This window comes from Pimephales promelas, chromosome 12 (genome assembly GCF_988280905.1).
Source record: "Pimephales promelas chromosome 12, fPimPro1.hap1.1, whole genome shotgun sequence".
Classification (NCBI taxonomy): Eukaryota; Metazoa; Chordata; class Actinopteri; order Cypriniformes; family Leuciscidae; genus Pimephales; species Pimephales promelas.
The window spans coordinates 526,136-545,852 of record NC_142780.1 but is presented as its reverse complement, the minus strand read 5'-3'; the positions used below and the strand labels follow the sequence as shown (position 1 = coordinate 545,852).

The 19,717-nt window shown below is 41.3% G+C and overlaps 1 protein-coding gene across 2 annotated transcripts in view; it reads right to left on the bottom strand.

Moving 5' to 3' along the window:
• bbs9 (Bardet-Biedl syndrome 9) overlaps positions 1 to 19,717 on the bottom strand; it is a 79,765-nt gene that overhangs the window by 34,381 nt on the left and 25,667 nt on the right. For both annotated transcript variants that reach the window (XM_089118214.1, XM_089118215.1), the window contains 2 exons: positions 7,321 to 7,503; positions 1,304 to 1,529 (listed from right to left, as the gene is read on the bottom strand). In XM_089118214.1, coding sequence (XP_088974340.1) covers positions 1,304 to 1,529; positions 7,321 to 7,503 — 409 coding nt within the window. The remainder of the gene's footprint in view (positions 1 to 1,303; positions 1,530 to 7,320; positions 7,504 to 19,717) is intronic.

Genomic DNA, 19,717 nt, shown 5'->3' with positions numbered 1-19,717 from the left:
CACTGCATGTGTGATTTTACGGCGCCGACGCCCATTGTCCCCAACTTAAATCCTTTTTTTGCAAACGCGGCAAAATCCTTCATAATGTTTACCAGCAGCAACCATGTCTTGAAATCTTCATTTTCCAGCCACTTCTGCTGAAATTTGCACTTTCCCATTTTTCAGTAGTTTCAGACCTGTCCACTGCTGTGCAAAATGCCCGCGTCACCTCTGAATCACGGCAATTTTGCTCCGGCCGGAAGCAATTATCAAAATGGTTCCGCATGTTTATCATACTAACCTATTTTTTACATTCGATACTAACGTACATATTTTGCGAGCGCAAATACAAATTATTAATTATGAAGGCTATATTCAAATAAATTTGTATAAAATTCTCTTCAAAACTATAAAAAAAATTTAATGCCTGTAAGATTCAAATTTAATGCTTTTTAATGCCTTTTAAGGCCTTAATTTTCGCAAAATCCATTTAATGACTTTTAATGCTTTTTAATGCCCCGCGGAAACCCTGATATGTGTATTTGAATGCATACTGAAGAAAACTGGCTTTAGGACCCAGTGGAACAGCTCATCTGCCCCATATAGAGTCGTGTTAATTCTTTATTAAGACCCTTTTGGGCAATTTGGATGCAGCACAGATAGACAGACACAAACTGACACATACAGTACATCATAACAGTAATAATAGCAATAAGCATAAATATATTATTATTTAAAAAAACAAAGAATAAAAGATATGTAAAAAACCTTAATAAATACCTTTAAGAATTATTTAGAAGTCTAATTGCACTCAGAACAATAAGAGAATTTGTATCTATTGTTTTTACTTTTGGGTAATCTGTAACGTCGACCCGAGGGCAGCATGGAGAACTCTGGATATAAGAAGTGTTCTCTGTCTGAAATCACAGAATGGCCTCGACTCAAAACGTTTCTGTTAAACAGACCTGACAATCCTCCTTGCTCTTTACCGATGATCTTCCCACTGTTTTTGACTAATTTATTTAGTGAGTTTTTGTATTTCACACTGAGATTTCCAAACCAGCAGCTAATAGAGATGGACAACACTGGCTCTATATATGATTTGTAGAACAATTCCATCAGTATCTTGTCTATGTTAAAAGATCTGAGTTTTCTGAGACTGCTGTCCCTTTTTACATAGAGCCTCTGTGTTTTATCAATAATTGTCCCCAGATATTTACAGCTTTCCACACATTCCACCTTCTTATTTTTAATAAAAATGTCTTGAGAGGGATGTGTTTGTGTTCTGAAGTCAGTACTCATGTCTTGTGTGTGTGTGTCTGACCTGGCATCATGAGTGCTGCAGGAGCGTTGGCCTCTGAGGAGAGCGAGAGACGGCCACCCTTGCCCAGCCGGTCACACAGCAGCGTGAGGTGCTTCTTGAGCCGGGCCGTGTCCTTCGGGAGCGTGAGCGGGCCGGTGCTCAGGCTCAGGGCCTGGTCTTTAGCACTGCGGGACAGACACGTCTTCAACAGGTGAGAGACGGCTGCGTCCACACTCTCCTCCCAGCCCTGACGAACACACACACACACACATCACAATTCATAAAAGATTATTCATCAGTTTAAATAAAATCATTTCGTACTGGAGAAACTGCTGGAGAAAATGGGGTTAAAAATGAGGATTACATCCTGAAGTTTATGATTTTAACACTTATATTTTTGCCTCTCTAAATAACTTCTAGATTACAAAGGAACAAAACATTTTTGTATTGACCTTAGCATACTGTCTTATTTATTTGTAATAGTTTCTGATCCTTTGTTTGCCTTGCTCTGGTGTTTTTATTCCCTGAGCCACACACACTCCAGCATTGCTCTCGCCACATCTAAAACGCATCTACATGCAAACAAGCCATAAACTAAAGTGGAGTTTTAAGTGAGTACATGTTTTCTGCATGGGTTGTGAAGCAGGGTTTGCCACACGCCTCATGAATGGAAAGTTACTCCCTGTGAACAAAGATGTGTGTGTACATGTTTGTCTATCCCGAGGGGGACTTAAACCTGAACACACACACTCACGGGGACTCGTGTCACTGTGGCCTGAACTGAGGAAACAAGCTTATAAATTATACAGAACGAGGAAAAAACCGTTGTGTGAGATGGTTAGGTTTAGGGGTCGGGTTAGTGTGTGTGTGTGTGTGTGAGCGTCTGTAAGTCTGGCCTGCAGCTCCTCCACCCGTGTGTCGTCGGGCAGATAAAGACTCAGAGATGGTCAGTGTTGACAGAGAGGTGAATGCGTCTCGACTGTCTCTTGATGAGATCTAATGGCAGGTAATGAGCCTCGTTACGCTGATGACAGGGACCAGCCCTCGATTCACGGCAGGAGACAGGGGCCATTCACTGAGAAATCAGATTCCAGTCTCCAAGGGAGGAAATTAGCGGATTACACCAGCCCGAGTAATAAAAGATACATGACAGGACTGTGTGTGTGTGTGTGTTTAGCACACTGAATCACACTCTCTCTTCAGAGATCTCGATGTTGTTCACAGTCCTAGGCAACACATATTTCTGTGGGACTGTCTGGATGAGGATCATTAGATTATTATATTTCCTCAAGAGTGCAAACATAGCACTGTGATGTTGCTAAGGTGTCATGGCATGGGTTATTTGGTTGCTAAGGTGTTATGGGATGGGTTATTTGGTTGCTAAGGTGTTATGGGATAGGTTATGTTGTTGCTAAGGTGTTATGGGATGGGTTATGTTGTTGCTAAGGTGTTATGGGATGGGTTATGTTGTTGCTAAGGTGTTATGGGATGGGTTATGTTGTTGCTAAGGTGTTATGGGATGGGTTATGTGGTTGTTAGGTAACACTTTACAATAAGGTTCCATTACTTAATTGACAAAGATTAACATTGAGCAATAGTTTTTTACAGTATTTATTAATATTTGTTAAGGTTAAAAAACACAACTGCTCAGATCCATTAAATAAAATGAACAGATGAAACTTTTCATTTTAATAATGCATTAAGAAATACATTGAAAAAAAAAAGTATTTATCATTGTTTGTTCATCTTGAAGGCCTGATATACTCAGGGGGAGATATTTGTTGTTTGAAATACGTTTGCAACTATTGGCCAGCATCACACACATGACCAGCGTCAGCCAATAGTGAGCCTGCGTTCTGATGCAGAACCCAGAAGCCCTGCGCGGTTACACTACAACAGCATGGGAGAATGACATGGAAGAGTAGAGATTGTTGAATAAAATCTTTGTTTTTGTTTTTTGTTTTTGCGCACAAAAAGTGTTCTCGTCACTTTATAAACTTAAGGTTGAGCCGCTGTAGTCACTCGGACTATTTTAACGATGTCTTTAATAACTTTTCTGGGCCGGAAAGTTTCGAACCCTTCAAAAGTTAAAATAATGAACATTACATCAATCTTTTAACGACTCAGCGATTTTTGATCCGAACAGTCCGTTGCTGCAACACTGCTGGGCACCAAACTTTGTATGCGTCTATGACTGCGTTTACATGCAGCCAATAACCTGTTCAAAACCGGGATATAACCCGGTGGCGAACGGCCATGTAAACACCGGCAAAAACCCGAACAATGCTCATATCCCGGATTTTAAAAACCGGGATATTATACCTGGGGTACCCCTTTTCTAACCCGAATTTTTGGTCATGTAAACGTGTATCGGCATATCCCCATCGTGATTTGTGTTCTGTTTCAGAAACCCCAATAGTGACCTTAACCCGACCATAACCCCAAAATTGGCTGCATGTAAACGTAGTCATTGTCACCACACTCTGACCACATCACATCGATTTCATAACTGCGCCATCTATTGGTTGAAAGTGATAATCCATTAAATCATCTTAAAAGTTACTTTATATATGATTTTTTAGCCATTTTGCCCAAAATTCTCTTAAAATGTTGCATGATGGCATCTATTGCCACTTCTTGCGCTTGGCCCCGGTAATGGCTGCTTGCAGCTATATTTAATATTTAATTGAATCTGCCCATCAGATTAAACAAAACACAAACAGTAATAGCACATTTCTTCTGACAAAAGCCTCGTGATTGGAAGCTCTCCACGCACTCAGCTTTCCTTATGAAGAGGAAGAAGATGGTCTATTATAAATGACAAAACCTTATAAAGTTCATGCACTAGACAGCAGAGTACACAGTGCATAGTGAGTGTAATGAGCTGCTTTTGAGACATTTGAAACAAAAGTTTTCCTAAAGCAATGAGTGACAAGACAAGCCTGCACATGTGAGAACTGACAACCGAAAGAACACAACGACACTGGAGTCAGTTCTACCGTATCAGAAGATCATCATCACTGGAGCCGCTGGAACTGATAAAACACCGCAGGAATTATACTGGCTGAGACGGACACTTCAGGCTTCACAGAGACAAGCTGTGAGGAAGGGAGGGGTCCAGCTGAAGATAGGAGTGTGTGTGTGTGTGTGTGTGTGTGTGTGTGTGTGTGTGTGTGTGTGTGTGTGTGTGTGTGTGTGTGTGTGTGTGTGTAAGCTGTGAGGAGGTGTCAGGGTTCCAGCTGAAGACAGGAGTGTGTGTGTGTGTGTGTGTGTGTGTGTGTGTGTGTGTGTGTGTGTGTGTGTGTGTGTGTGTGTGTAAGCTGTGAGGAAGGTGTCAGGGCTCCAGCTGAAGACAGGAGTGTGTGTGTTCTCTCTAAATCTATCCCATTTATTTTACAACAAAATGCCTGTTTCTTTATTTAGCTCTCTTTCTTTTAAACTCAGTTTTATAAAGAGGTTGAGGATCATCACACTGGGATAAAATTAACAATCAGACTTCAGGGATTTGATTAAGTTAATTATGTCATCATTTTACCTTCATGTTCTACCAAACTTGTATTGAGCATTTAAAGCTTGAATATGAGTTCAGTTAGAGAGCTGTGGTGGATGGCAAGATTTTCAGCAATCAACCAGCATTTCCGATAAAGAGCTAATGTAAGAATCCGAAAGATTTGGAGGATAACAAGTGTGTGTGGTATAGGTCTGCTACCCGACCCGAGTCCGACGGGTCCTGAAAAACTCAGAAAAATTCAATAAACATTAAAAATGTTTAATGAATAGCTTCTGATTCGGGTCGATTTGGGTTTGTAACTAATATATATATATATATATATATATACAGTAAAAAGTGACGCGATATTACTGGCTCCCCACTCGTCATCCCCGGCAACACTAATCATGGGGAACATCTAGCGATCCCAGAGAGTGATTGATTTGCCCAAGTGAGTGCGGATCACACAGCTAATTGGCTAATTTCCCTTCTTTTCGCGGAGTGTTTAATGTAGTGGCACAAAATCATGTGGCTGAGGAACTGGTGCATCTTCGTTCAGACTACACCAGGATGAGCAGGATGACCCGGAAGTTTTTTTTACACACATTTGAGGTGGTCGCAAGGAAAGTGGGCTGGGAAAAGTCGGAATGGTTTCAGAAGTTAACACCCCTTCTAACCGGGGAACCCCAACAAGTTTATTTCTCCCTCACTCCAACCTATAGTACCTGGATGATGATTTTCTGAAGAAAGATATAGGACTCTCCCCTGTCTATGATGCGCGGGTACCCATCCGCATGCAAGCGACCCAAATGACCCCCACTCATTAAGCTATGGTCGTTGAAAGATTATGCCACCGTGACTGAGATCGTAGAGAAGGTCACTTTGGATAGACTGCTACGCTACTTGAAGCAACTTCTATGATGTCATGAAAAAGCCTGTGCGACAGGTTCTCAACCTAATCTTGAAGTTTTCTCGAATCTTTTCCAACAGATCACAGGGAGCAGGTTTCAGGAAGAGAACCTTGAGTTGATGATTTCTTGAAACACTGCTGGTCACAAGTCAGGGTAGTCAATGGCACCAAACAGCAGCCACCCCCACACCCCTCTCCTTGTAAAGAATTACTTCTTATACTGTGTAGCAGAAAGGCGGGGGGAACTAAAGGAACTGCTTGTACTACCAAAGAGTTGAGGGAGTCGGACCTGTAAATTATAGGCGGCATCGGCCTGGGAGATGAAGGGGTGAGCAGATCTACCACGTCAACCTGTTAAAGTGCTGGGTCCCAGAACAGCCTGCAGTGGCCTTGATGGCAAACAAAGTTGATCCTGTGTGACACCTGAATCCACAGCCCACACTAAAAGAAAGAACTGGAAGCCCTTATCCGAAGCTTCCGTAATGAATTCTCCAACTGTCCAGGACACACTTCCGTCCTCTCATATGACATCCCCCATATGGTATCACAGTTCGGCTGCGGCCCTAGCAGATTCCAATATCGGCGGCAAGTCATTGAGGAAGTGGAAATAATGATCCACTTAGGAGTCAATGAGCCTTCCTCCAGCCCGTGGTCCAGCCGGGTTGTTGAGTCCCCTGACGACACCCTCTGCTTCTGCAATGACTTTCGAAAGCTTAATGAAGTGTCGGAGTTTGACAGCTACCCCATGACCCTGGTGGATGAACTCATTGAACGCCTTGGTGCCTCGATGACACCAGGCCTATGCAGCCGCCTACAACTCTGAGAGCCGGGAGGAACATTTACTTCGACTGAGAGAGGTGCTAGCTGGGCTACGTTGGGCTGGACTAACGGTTTACCCTAAAAAATATAATCTGGGGCTTTCGCAGGCACGATACCTGGGTTATCGAATTATTGAACCGCAAGTGGGAAAACTAAAGGCCATCAGGGAGAATCCCCGGCCCTCTACAAAGAAACAGGAACGTGCTTTCCTGGGGTTGGTCAGGTAGTATAGATGTTTTATTCCAAGATTATCTTCTCTGGCTTGCCCCCTTACAGTCCTGACCAAGAAGGGCCAGCCAGATAAGGTACAATGGGATGCTGCAACCGAGAGAGCTCCCTGCCGTTCATTTGTTTTGAAGTTAAATGTTTGAATTCCAGAAGAATTGGTGACTATTAGGCTACACCTGTTCAACCATAGCAGTTTTGTAAAGTCTTTTTTTTTCTTGTGTGCTGAGCTGACTGGCCATGGTGCCTTGGTGAAACTTGGTGTTGCATAATCATAAAACATTAAAAAAAAAAAAAAGGATTTACTGTGAGAAACGGACCTCGGGTTCGGGCTTAAAATATAACCGTAATATCTGGTTAAATGTCGGGTTCAATGATTTCGGGTACGGGCTGATTTCGGGCTTCAGTTTAAAGCCTGTGTAGACCTCTAGTGTGTGTGTGTGTGTGTTCTCTCACCAGTTGTGGTGTATCGGTCAGAAAGGGCAGTAGTGTGTGTGTGTGTGTGTGTGTGTGTGTTCTCTCACCAGTTGTGGTGTATCGGTCAGAAAGGGCAGTAGTGTGTGTGTGTGTGTGTGTGTGTGTGTGTTCTCTCACCAGTTGTGGTGTGTCGGTCAGCAGGGGCAGCAGTGTGGCCTCCAGGATGTCGCTCTGCTCTGAGTTCAGTCTCTGCCACAGAGACAGCAACAGGATGAGCAGGTGAGTCGCGCTCCTCAAACGCACAAACGCCTGGTTTAAACGCTCCCGGGTGTCTTCTGCGGCTTCTGCTAGTGCTAGAACCTGAAACACACACAAACAATTCTTATCAATCTCTTCCATTAGATTATCATTATTTTAATAGTACTTAGCACTATTTAGTAGTAATGATAGTGAAAATGAGGCTACTGAAAGAGCTAAAACGAGTGAATATAAACAGAAGAGAAAAAGGAAAAAAGTAAACATCTCTGGTTACGACTGTAACCCTTGTTCCATGTGAAGGGAACGAGACACTTTGGTTAACGAATACCCACTATGCCACAATGAACCCCGTCTATCGTTCAGCCTGTGAGGCTGGCACACTCAGGACGAGAGAACTCGTTCACCTGGCGTTGAAGGTAGACTGTAACATCTATAGGTATGGTCTTGACTACTCCTGCTGACAGGCCAGCCTCTCGGTGCTGTGCCCACTCAGGGGCCCGGCCCACAGTTTCCACAGCTCTGACCGAGGGGGGAATATTGAGCCTTACGCCTGTGAAAACAGGTCCCTCCTGATGGGAATCTCCTACGGAGGGCCATCCAGGAGCGATATTACGTCTGAGAACCATACTCGGGTCGGCCACAACTGGGCAGCCAGGAGTAGACTGACCCCATTGCGACAGGAGTCTCTCCAGAACTCCCGGAGCAGAGCGATCAGGGGAAATGCGTACAGACGTAGCCTTGGTCACGCCTGCACCATGGCATCCAACACTAGCAGGGGCTGGACGTATGAGAGAAAACCAGTGGACAGTGAGTGGACATCGTGGTGAAGTCTCCATTCCTTGGGCCTCAGCCCCTGCCTCAACAGGACCTCTGCTCCCTGATTCTGGTCGCCTGGGATGTATGTTGCTCTGAGAGACTATAGTCTCCCCTGGGACCACAGGAGGATCTGATGCGCCAGTCTGAATAGAGGGGCGTGATCTTATACCCCCCTGATGACTTAGATAGGACACCACCAACATCTTGTCTGTACTCACAATAACGTGGTGACCCTTGAGGTCTGGCAGGAAACTCCTCAGAGCTCGGAAGACCGCTAGCATTTCCAGAATGATGGTCCTGCCACAGACCTCTCGAAACGGCTTTCCGTTGACATGACATGGCTCCCAGCACAGGACCTTGGGACGCGTAACCCTGATCATACGGAAAGGGTTCCCCATTGGGGAAAAGCCCCTCTGTAAGGCTCTCATGTGCATCAGGCTGGATGGAATCCCATTGGATGCCTTGGGCACAGTGATGGCTTGGCCTAGCTATATCCTGGTCACCGTGGCCAAGATGGACACGACACATGCAGGAGACATTCGTACCCACATCGTGATCGAGTTCCACACCACCCCCAGAAACAAAGTTCTCTGGTCGGGTACCAACACACTCTTCTTTGGGTTGAATTTCAACTCCAAGCTCTGGATGTGGCCAAGGACGACATGCCAACTCCTGCGACTGAGCCAGAATCAGCCAGTCGTCTATATAATTTAGTCAAGTCACCTTCATTTGACTTGATTGTTTCAAGGCAGATTTACAGTGATAATAAGAAATTAAAGTAACAGAGATTGTTTGGCTTTACAGCAGCTTTAGAATAAAGTTATTGTCTAGCTAAAGTTAGTTTTTATTAATTCACTTCCGCTGCAAAGATTGTTAAGGCCCACTAACACGACACCGTTCTAACAGAAAACCCTTAACACACTCCGGCAGCTCATTTGCCTAGCCTTGATGTCATGAACGCATGAACTAATTGTTCCGCATCGGTCATTGAGAGAATATGACCTAATTTAGAAAGATGGGAAAAAATTGGTTTTACAGATACTAGAAACATTTTTTTCAAATGAAAGATTGGTATCAAAGAGAGCAAACACACACACACACACACACACACAAACAGACACACACAGGTTCCTAACTGACGACGAAGACTTGACAGAGCGACCATCAAGTGGTTTCGGGTATCATTTGAGATCCGTTCTCGACCACCTAAAGAGGAGCTCTCTGGCAGGGTTTGGATGAAAATGATTCTTGATTTGCGAAATAACCATTTTCTGGAAAGCGACTTGGACACTCTCTCTCACACACACACACAATCTTGTGTTCAACCCAACACACAGACCTCACCTGTAGAGTCAATCGTATTGTGGCCGAACACACTCGGCACTAAACACAATGAAGCAGTGTTTGAGAGAGGCATCTACTATTAAAGATCAGGCTGTAGTGATAAAAAGCTCTGAACAGCCAATCCAAATACAGCTTCGGTGAAGGAGCGTTTGTGAGCGAGAACAAGAGCTGATTGATGCCAGCTGAGAAAAACAAACACACATTTCAGATTCTCCGAGAGAAACTGCAGCACGAGGAATCGCTGAAACCCCCTGGAGAAAAGAGGAGAGCGGTTTCTTTATTGTTCAGTAAAGAAAAGAATATAAAAATAAAAAATAAAATAAAAAAAGATGAGAAAGTATGGAGGAAAGATGAAGGAAGTGCCTAACTCACCGTGAAATCAAAAAGGCCAATTCTTATTTTAAGGAATATTGCAGAGTTTATTGTATATTATTTATTGGTACACAACATCACTGTGTTAATAATCTAGACTATATATATATATATATAAGATATATAAGAGGAATAACTTCCTCTTACAGCATCTCTTCTCTCCTCTGATGACGGGGGCGGGGCAACCTGTCACTCACATGAGATCAGCCAATAGCAAACCACAACCAGCCAATCAGCTCCACACAGACCCAATCAAGCCCCGCCCACATGTGCTCCTGTTCCAGAAGCGTTTACTCGATATACGACACAATAGGGAAGAGATGAGCACAACTTACATTTCATGCCAACTTTAAATACCGTAATTAAGTACTTTATTTACAGCAGAAAGCAGAAAAAATGAGAAATAGGAAGTGGGTTTTCATTATGTACAAGGTTAAGCATCACTTAAGATGAGCTAGATTAGAAACCACTATCTTGAAGAACTAAACTCCACTTCTGGAAAAGAGCAGACATGAAGCAGCTGGCGGAGCGAGAGACCCATCGCTGCGGTCAGCTCTTACCCACGGGCACATTCTGCACAAATTATACACTCTAAAAATACCCAAACCATTCTGAAATATAACATTTCAAGCCCAAAACAAACTCCAGCCAATGCCAAAGATGGGCAAGAAAATACTTCATTCCCCGAGGGACGAGGCCAGGAGCGGAGAGACCGAAATATCCGTGCAGTCAGAATAAACAGAGCTTTTTATAGTTCCTGGAGTGTGTGTGTGTGTGTGTGTGTGTGTGTGTGTGTGTGTGTGTGTGTGTGTGTGTGTGTGTAGTGAGTGCTCCTGTTCACACCTTCAGCTGAAACTTCATCAGACTTTCTTCAGAAAATAACAAGCAACTCTTGAAGTGTTTCATCATGGAGGTCGTTGAGCCTCTTCACCGGGGCTCTCATTTCTGAAACTGTGTGTGTGATCCTCACCATAAGTGTGTGTGTGCGCCCGAAAGACAAAAATGGCGTACGCCAGAATCCCCTTTATAAACCCAGCCAGAGGAAGATTGTTCACATGCGTCTCCACCTCGAAATAACATATATGAGCTGACTACGCCTCGTTTACTATATCCTCATCTGCATATCATTTACATATTCATATTCACGTGATCCATGTTTAACGGTACGAGACATTTGGAGAATATTCGATATGGATGTGCGTCACATTATTACATTGCTAAAAATCATGCCTTGATTTTGGATAAATAAGTCAAATAGTATGAAATACATTTCAGAAAGTTTTTCTCAATCTTTTCCACTGGCTAAACAGTATTTTAATTGCTTTATATTTTGAATGGAAATGGCATTATTGATCATTATTTCCATGTAAGTATTTCCTCAGATCACGAGTTCATCTAGTCAAACACACATCCAGGACTAGCTTCAGCCGGGTCTCTGAAACAGGAATACACTCCTGACACAAAACACACAATCACGCAACTTCATTGTCAAAGAATATATATACATATACATATATATATATATATATATATATATATATATGAAGAGTTCAGATGCAAAAGCCTCTAAATGCCATTTGAAATTTTCTTCTTTAATGATGATTTTTGTCAAACTTGTATATTCAAGTTCAGTAATTTCACTTAAGTAACAATTAATAGGTAATTATCATTGCCATTTAAGTGAAATTACTGAACTTAAATATACAAGCTTGATAAAAATCATCATTAAAGAAGAAAATTTCAAATGGCATTTAGAGGCTTTTGCATCTGAACTCTTCATATATAAACATATATTTGGAAGTTGGCTCTAAAATCTCTGTTTGAATGGACACTTTTGGTGAAGAACATATTATGTTTCCATGGGAAACTCTCAAAAACTCAAGAATGTCTGATTGCATATAATCATTATTCACATCATTAACAAACCAATCATAATTACACCATACATATTGTTGATTAAACTTTCATTGAACCCTAAAATATCCCAAAGTCTTCCGTCCGGGACCACTGAGATGTTTGCATAGAGACAGCATATTTCTCATGACAAATGGTCAGATGACAGATGTGCTGTCATTAAAATAACATCGCGAAGCAAAATCATTTATGGCACTAAAAATATGCTTCAGGATTGTTCTGCACATCACACACACCAGCATCTGACATGTATTAGGTCAAATTTGATTTGGATTTCAAACTCTGGCCACAAAAACTCTTCCAGAACTCTTATAATGTATAATGTTTTCCATCTGCTGCATGAGTGTATGTGTCACAGAAATATAAATATAAATATTCACTGCCGTTCAAAAGAGTCTCATCTGCTCTATTTGACCTAAAACACAGTAATATTGTGAAATATTATTCCAGTGTAAATCTGCAGTTGTCTATAGTGAAGTGTAATTTATTCCTGTGATCAAAGCTGAATTTATCATCATTACTCCAGTCTTCAGTGTCACATGACCCTTCAGAAATCACTCTAATAGGAGGATCAGGACACATCAGTGTTTGTGCAGGGCACAGAATGAAGCAATCAAAACATTTACGCTAAAACTGCTCTCCTGTATGAGGGAACGCTGGGTGGTTGATAACACACACACACACACACACAGAGAGAGAGATAAGCATCTGTACCAGCAAGCGATCCTAGACAGTTTCCATTGTTGTTTTGCGTGACGGCGCAGAGATTACACTGAGATGGACAGAGAGATGCTGCCGAACACAATACGGGTTTATAAACTCGTCTATTGAAGAGAGTTCAGGAAGACTAAAGGCATGATAGTATCAGGCAACCTACAGAGACAACCGAGACGAGTTATCAGCCGACACACACACACTCCAGTCTCTGCTGCTCGGACTCAGCCGGAAGATCAAGGGTCTGCCATCGAGTCGTGTGAATCGCCCCGCTCGAGGGCGGCACCATGTGTGTATCTCACTGCATGCAACTGGACGACCAATCACAACAATACACCCCATACACTTCGCTGATGTGCAGTAACCCGGCCGGCTTTGAGGAGTGAGAGAAGCTCCTGCCTGCTTTAAATACGTTTGTCTTTGCAAAGTTAGTGAAACGCTATAATCTTCTGTCCACAAAAATGTTAGAAATGTGAAAAAGCGAAGTTGGTGCACTCAAACTCAGCACACCTGGAAAGCGTTTACTATGAACGAGCCGCTCAAACACTTCACCATTATGTGGCACACGCTCACTTTCAACCAGTGATGAACAGAAGTGATGCTGCTAGTTAAACGCACTCATCCACACGGTCACCACAGAGCAATGGTGCCTTCACTTGTTGGCATCATGAACCTAAATCATACAGAAACGTTTTCCACAGCTGTCCAGCTAGTTTGGTAATGTCAGTAACTCATGAAACAAGCTGTAAACTGGACGTCCTGAATCTAAAACAAGATTAATGCTCGCACAACCCTACACTAAAACTAACCAATAGAGCTAACCAAAGCAAACACAAGATAAAAAAACCTGTTTGCAGAGGCAACTGTGACTCGTGTTTTTTATTTGAAATACATTTATGTTATGCTAAGTATACCACAAATACATGTACATATATAAATACCCTGCGATTCTACTTTTAGTATACTAAATTGGTATACTAGTCTGCTATACTGAAACACCTAATTGTGTACTTAATGTACGTTAGTTATCCAGAAATAGTGCAACTAAAGATATACACACTAAAGTGGAACTATTGCAAGTATACTTTAGGTACACTTTAAATATCTTGCATTTAAAGATATTATACAGAGATATTATTATACATCTTTATTACTAGCTATATTAAGGCTTAGTATTAAGAATTGTGCAATAAAGTACTTCAAATAAAGTTTAATTATAATAATTATATCAGTAAAGGTCCTTGCACACTGAGTCTAAACTTTTCGCATGCGTTTTTTCGTATTCATAATTCGGTGGCTCTGAATTGTCAAAACACCATTCAAAATGTTTGCTACGGATGCCGAAGACGCAGAAAATCGAATTCTTTTATGATGGACGAAAGTTTCGGAGGCAGTGCGTAAACGTGATTGACAAAACATGAGGTTGTATTTATTTTTTAACGTGCGGAAATTTTGGACGCGAATTTCGCACTCATTGTGCAAGGAGAGTAAGTCTCGAGCGATACGTCAGTAGATACATGTTAATGGGTTTGTAGTATATTTAGTATGAAATTAATGTAATTTAAACATATTTTGGTATAGGTTATTTTCACTAGCGACAGTGTCCTGTCCCCCGGTCTGCATTCATGAGTTCTGGAGTACCCCAGGGATCCGTCCTGGGACCCTTCCTAATCAACCATAACATGACATTTTCACCTTTTTGTACTAAACTTAAATGCATTTGGTAGCAATTTTATTCCTTTATCCATCAGCATTGAACCCGAAGCTAACAAGCCCGCTCATGACATTTCTGCCCAGTTAGAGAGAGCTGGAAATACTGCTACAGTCCAGCATAACTTCAACATGGAGGAATAATAATTTAGTCAAAAAGTCTCACAGTACATGTGTCCCGAGTTTGTTTCGGGGCTCCAGAAACACATTATCTGGAGGGACAGGGTCCTGCACCAACACACCTATCTGCACGTTTCTATTGAGCCGAAAGACCTTGATGAGAGGGTTCAGGTGTGTTTAAGTCCTGGACTGGACACCCCTGCTCTAATATGCTGTGAATCTCAGACAAAGGCAACATCACCTGCTCTGTGTTCCACATGTGTTCAGTCTAAAGTCACTGTAGGAAAATCATGACATTAAAACACAGATCTACATTCTAGACGAACTTTTTCATGGCCTCTTTCAGTATAAAGTGACCATATGCACAAATTACATTTAGGGCAAAACAAATAAAGTAAACCCTGCCCTATAGAGCCTCTAAATGATGAACATGATCAAAACATGTTTTATACAGTTAAAGTCTCTTGGTGTAATGTACAAACGTCCTTCTTCAGGTGTCTTTACACCGTCAAATCTGCACTGATTATATCAAGGAAAAGTAAGAATAACACTGATATTGTTAGTAATATTTCAAAATAAACACTTACTGGAGGTTTACTTGATAATCCAGACATCATTTTAAAGAAAATCATGAGTACCAAATATGACCGTCGGGCTTTTGAGGAAGGTTTATTTGTCCGTCTCTCAATCATCACTGCATTGTATGTTTTAAAACTACAGAGCTTAGCTAAACTAAGCATTTAAACATCATCTAAGACATTATTGGCAGAAATAGATCTTGATATTAAAAGCTTGATGTATCAAATATGATACTCAACAGAAAACACATTTTTGTTTATATATATTGTCTAAATGTTCCATAAAAAGTCCCATCTCAGAATATGTGATATTTCTTCCTATTATTTTCAAACTGAAGAGGTAATAATAAGTCCTTCAACTCATTTCGACTCCTATCGAGACACTGAAGACAGCAGGCCAGCGTTTGGGCAGATTCGAGACGTAGATGGTCCGGTTGTTTGTGTATTCATGGCTAGGTTACTCACGGGTCCATATATAGCAGCCGTGAGTCTACAAACAGCCCTTTCATTACTGCGAGCTTTCTCTAGTCATTTCAGCAGACACAATCCAACAGTCTGTAATCAACAGCTAAACCTCACCTCCCAGGCAGAAACCAGCCCACCTCCACACACACACACCGACCCCCCTGAAGGAACGGCAACCCCTCATTTATACGGACAAATATAACAGCACGGGGAATACATACGCAATAATGGAGACATCACATGACTCAAGTCATGAAAGAGTTCATGAAGGGTCACTGTTATTGGAACACTTAATAATGATTACAAATGCAGCTGCACAGATTAGTGGCATAATTAATATGTTTGAGTTTTAAAGTAACACGAGGCAAAGGGCAAGTCACGTTATCAAACAGAGCGAGACCATCAGTCACATAAACCTCAAGATCAGTTCATGAGTCGAGACTTACAGCCAGGAGAGTCCATCAGAAACAAGTCATGCGTCTACAGTCTTCTTAACCCTGAGAAAGCCAGAACGGCACTAGAGAACGAAGACGGTAGACATTCAGTTGATTTGCTAAAATATATAGTTTATTCTTGACTTTCAATGTTTATTAAAGGTATGAGAGTTTATACGCCTTATTCACGGCAGCGCCATCTTTGATTTTTAATGAGAATGAAAGCGAGGCTGTGAGGGATAGACTTGCATCTCTTCAATGGGCTGTACTGTTATTTAATGTGTTTTCAGATTGTTCTGCTCATGAAACACTGGAAAAATATCTTTGCAAGAAATGTCAGTTGACAAAAAACTCCCGACAATGTAAGCCGTGGAAAATTGTAAGTAATCTAGCCGCTTTATTCAGCTTTTTACAGCGGATGCCATTAGAAACACGGTAAGTCTATCCCTCACAGCCTCACTTTCATACCTGTCATGGCGCTGCTCTGAATAAGGTCTATTTTTGGCACTCAAAATCGTATGATTTGCCCATTGTGGTACTAATTTGTAGAATTACAGAAGTAAAATATAAAATCACAGTTCAAAATTTAGTCTTAAACATAAGTTACTCAATATCTATTCAACCATCACTACAGTAAGCGCTGTATTCCATTCATGAACATTTTGCCTGTTTTTGTCCATTTCTCGATATTTCAGTCAATGTTTTTTATCAATAATTGTTACTGTAACCTGTGTTGATACTGTTTGGGTTAAAGTGGATTTAATTTTCAACCAATTTTGGATTAATTTTAATTAAGCAGTATAGTACTGTAATTTTGTATACAAAAGCCCTATTCGCACGGGATTAGTATCTGGTGACCTGTAGTAATTTGTAATAATTGCGGAGTTTGTCTGTGATCTTAATCCCGTGCGAATCGGCCATGTCTGTATTTGTAAAGTAAAAATTCCCCCACAAATGACCGATTATATTTGGCCGAACACCGAGGTCCTGTGATGATACTAGTCCCGTGCGAATCGGCATCTCTGTGATTTGTGATTTTTTTTCAAGGTTTTTGTTTCATCTGTGCCTTTTTATCCATCTTTCGTGAAGAATGGAGGCTGTGTTGGAGTGTTTTGATAGTATTTTTGGTGATGGGTCATATCGATATACACAACTACACAATTTGCAGAAAGTAAAAGCTGAAAACCATTAGAAGAGCAAAATCAAAAAGACTGATTAGATGGAGATGAATGACATGTATAGCAGCATGCGGTAGGGACTTTATTCTGTTTAAATCATAATATATCATACAGCTAGACCTTTAACGAAATAGCAATAGCATAAATTCGAGAAAAATCACAGGCTTCAGTTATCCCGTGCGAATGTGCCACATGACATTCAGATGTGGCGGGGTCATTTATAAATCACACGAGGTGCCCCGATAATCCTTATCCCGTGCGAATAGGGCTAAAGAAGAGCAAAACAGCCCCGAATGTTGGGTCAAACATTTAAATCAACCCAGCTGGGTCAAATCAAAACAGCCTAAACTGGGTTGTTTTTAACGCGGCATTTTAATGAGGACTCAAAAATAAAAAGGTTTGAGGGTCAGATTCTACATGAAACATTAAAACATGCATTTTCGCTTTAATATGGACGGTAAAAGTGCTATTCAAATAAACTTGCCTATCTCTACACATGACACAGATCCAGATTCAGTGCAACACAGAACACACAATGCTTTATCTCCCTCAAAAAGTACAAAATAAACAATCTGTTCCTCTAAAGCTTTGGCATTATGAAGAGATGAAGATAAATCATGTGTTTGTGTTTTCCACAAAAGGCAGACGACAGCTTGGAGTAGAGATAACACAAGTCTCCGAGTCAGACACTTTATCAACAGTTGCTGAAGACAAAGGCTGCTGTGGGCTCACGTACGGATATAAAGTCTGCACTCCTGTAAAAACAGCTGGTTTATGAGCTGTTAAACAACAAAGATAACCTTTTCAACTTTAATGTAAAAATTACAACCTATGCAATGCCTCTGAAAACCAAAGTGACTAATTTCAGAGAAAAAATATTAAAATAGCATAAGTGTTACAGAATGCACATGTGAAATACTGCACACCTAATTGGTTGTCATATTTACATTCAAAGTGCAAAAGTTCTGATATGATTTTATATCGGGGAGTGTGTGTGCTATTTTTTTTTTAATCCTTCCTGATTGTTGTTGTAAAACAGTCCGAACACCTTCTCCCTCTGTGCTTCAGATCACTATACGCTTGGGTACCCTTCATATTTTGGCAACACTTTACAATAAAGTTTATTAGTTAACTACATTAGTTAGCATGACCTAATAATGAACTGCACTTATACAGCATTTATTAATCTTTGTTAATGTTAATTTCAACATACTGTATTAAAATCTTGTCAACATTAACTGATGCACATGAACAAACAATGAAAAGCTGTAGTTTTATTAACTAACATTGACAAATACAGTAACAAATGTATTGCTCATGGTTAGTTCATGTTAGTTAATAATACATAAACTAATGAACCTTATTGTAAAGTGTCACCAAACATATCTTTAACATGGATAACAAATGTTATATCTATCTAAGAACAAAATAAAATGTAAGTTTTATTCCTAGTTCAATGACTTAAACCCTAAGTCTTGAGGTTGGTTAAATACCTTAACAGCCAGCGTCACTATATCATCTGAATAATAAAGCATATATAGTCTATTTGATTTCTCGGTGTGTTCTCATTGACTGATGCCCACTACACACACCTGAGGAAGCATAATATTTAAAGGGCTGAACATCAGCAGAACTTTTACAGACACAGTAAATATAAAAATCGAAGCAACGCTTTACTGTTGCAGTGCACGTCATTCACGGTCATCAACATAAACTCCTATGAACCATGCACGTAAAATGTGCTTTTGACACCTCAGGAATAACTCGCTTCTGGCACTGAGACGACATGTGAAAGTGAGCGTGTACATCTGTAGTGCCAGTTACATTACATTAAATCATTTAATCATTTAGCAGACACTTTTATCTAAAGCGTTTTACAAATGAGGAGAATAATAGAAGCAATCAGACCAACAAGAGGGCAACAACTGCTCACACACACTCGACGGTGGGTTTAAATATCACCCTGAGATATCAAATGTGTGCGATTAAAAGAAATGAAATAAAAAGCAATACTGAAGAATTAACGTTAAGCGAGTCATTTAACAGGTTGAGAGAATTTTTGCTGATGAAGAGGGAGGAGAGGAAAAGTGTAGCAGAAGAAAAACAGGAACTCCCTGAGGCCGTCCACAGGTCACACACACACACACACACAGCACCTGAGAGCCGCTTTTGAAGCTGGCATCAAACACACACACACACACACACACACACTGCTCCAGGTCTCAGACCATGGCCATGACTGCAGACAGGAGGATCAGTGTTTAGCTCTGTTTAACACTCCATTTGGGCCGAGATAAATCGAGCGGCTGGAGAGAGAGGCTCCATTATGAGTGCGGGGCCCCCGAGAGCTGTCAATCACACAGGGCACCTTCACCTTTACTGATGATTACAGGGAGACACACAGAACACACACACCTTTTACAGACGGAAACACACTCACGGTCAGTCTCCAGAACTCAACACATCTCGCCGGTCCTGCATTTAGAAGTCAGTGTGTGTGTGTGTGTGTGTGTGTGTGTGTGTGTGTGTGTGTGTGTGTGTGTGTGTGTGTGTGTGTGTGTGAGGAACGAGAGTGAGGGAGAGCAGGAATCTAATCTGCCCACAAGCATCCGAAGCAGCAAACACAACAATCTGTCCACGTATAATGACGGAGACACAGCAGCGCTCGATG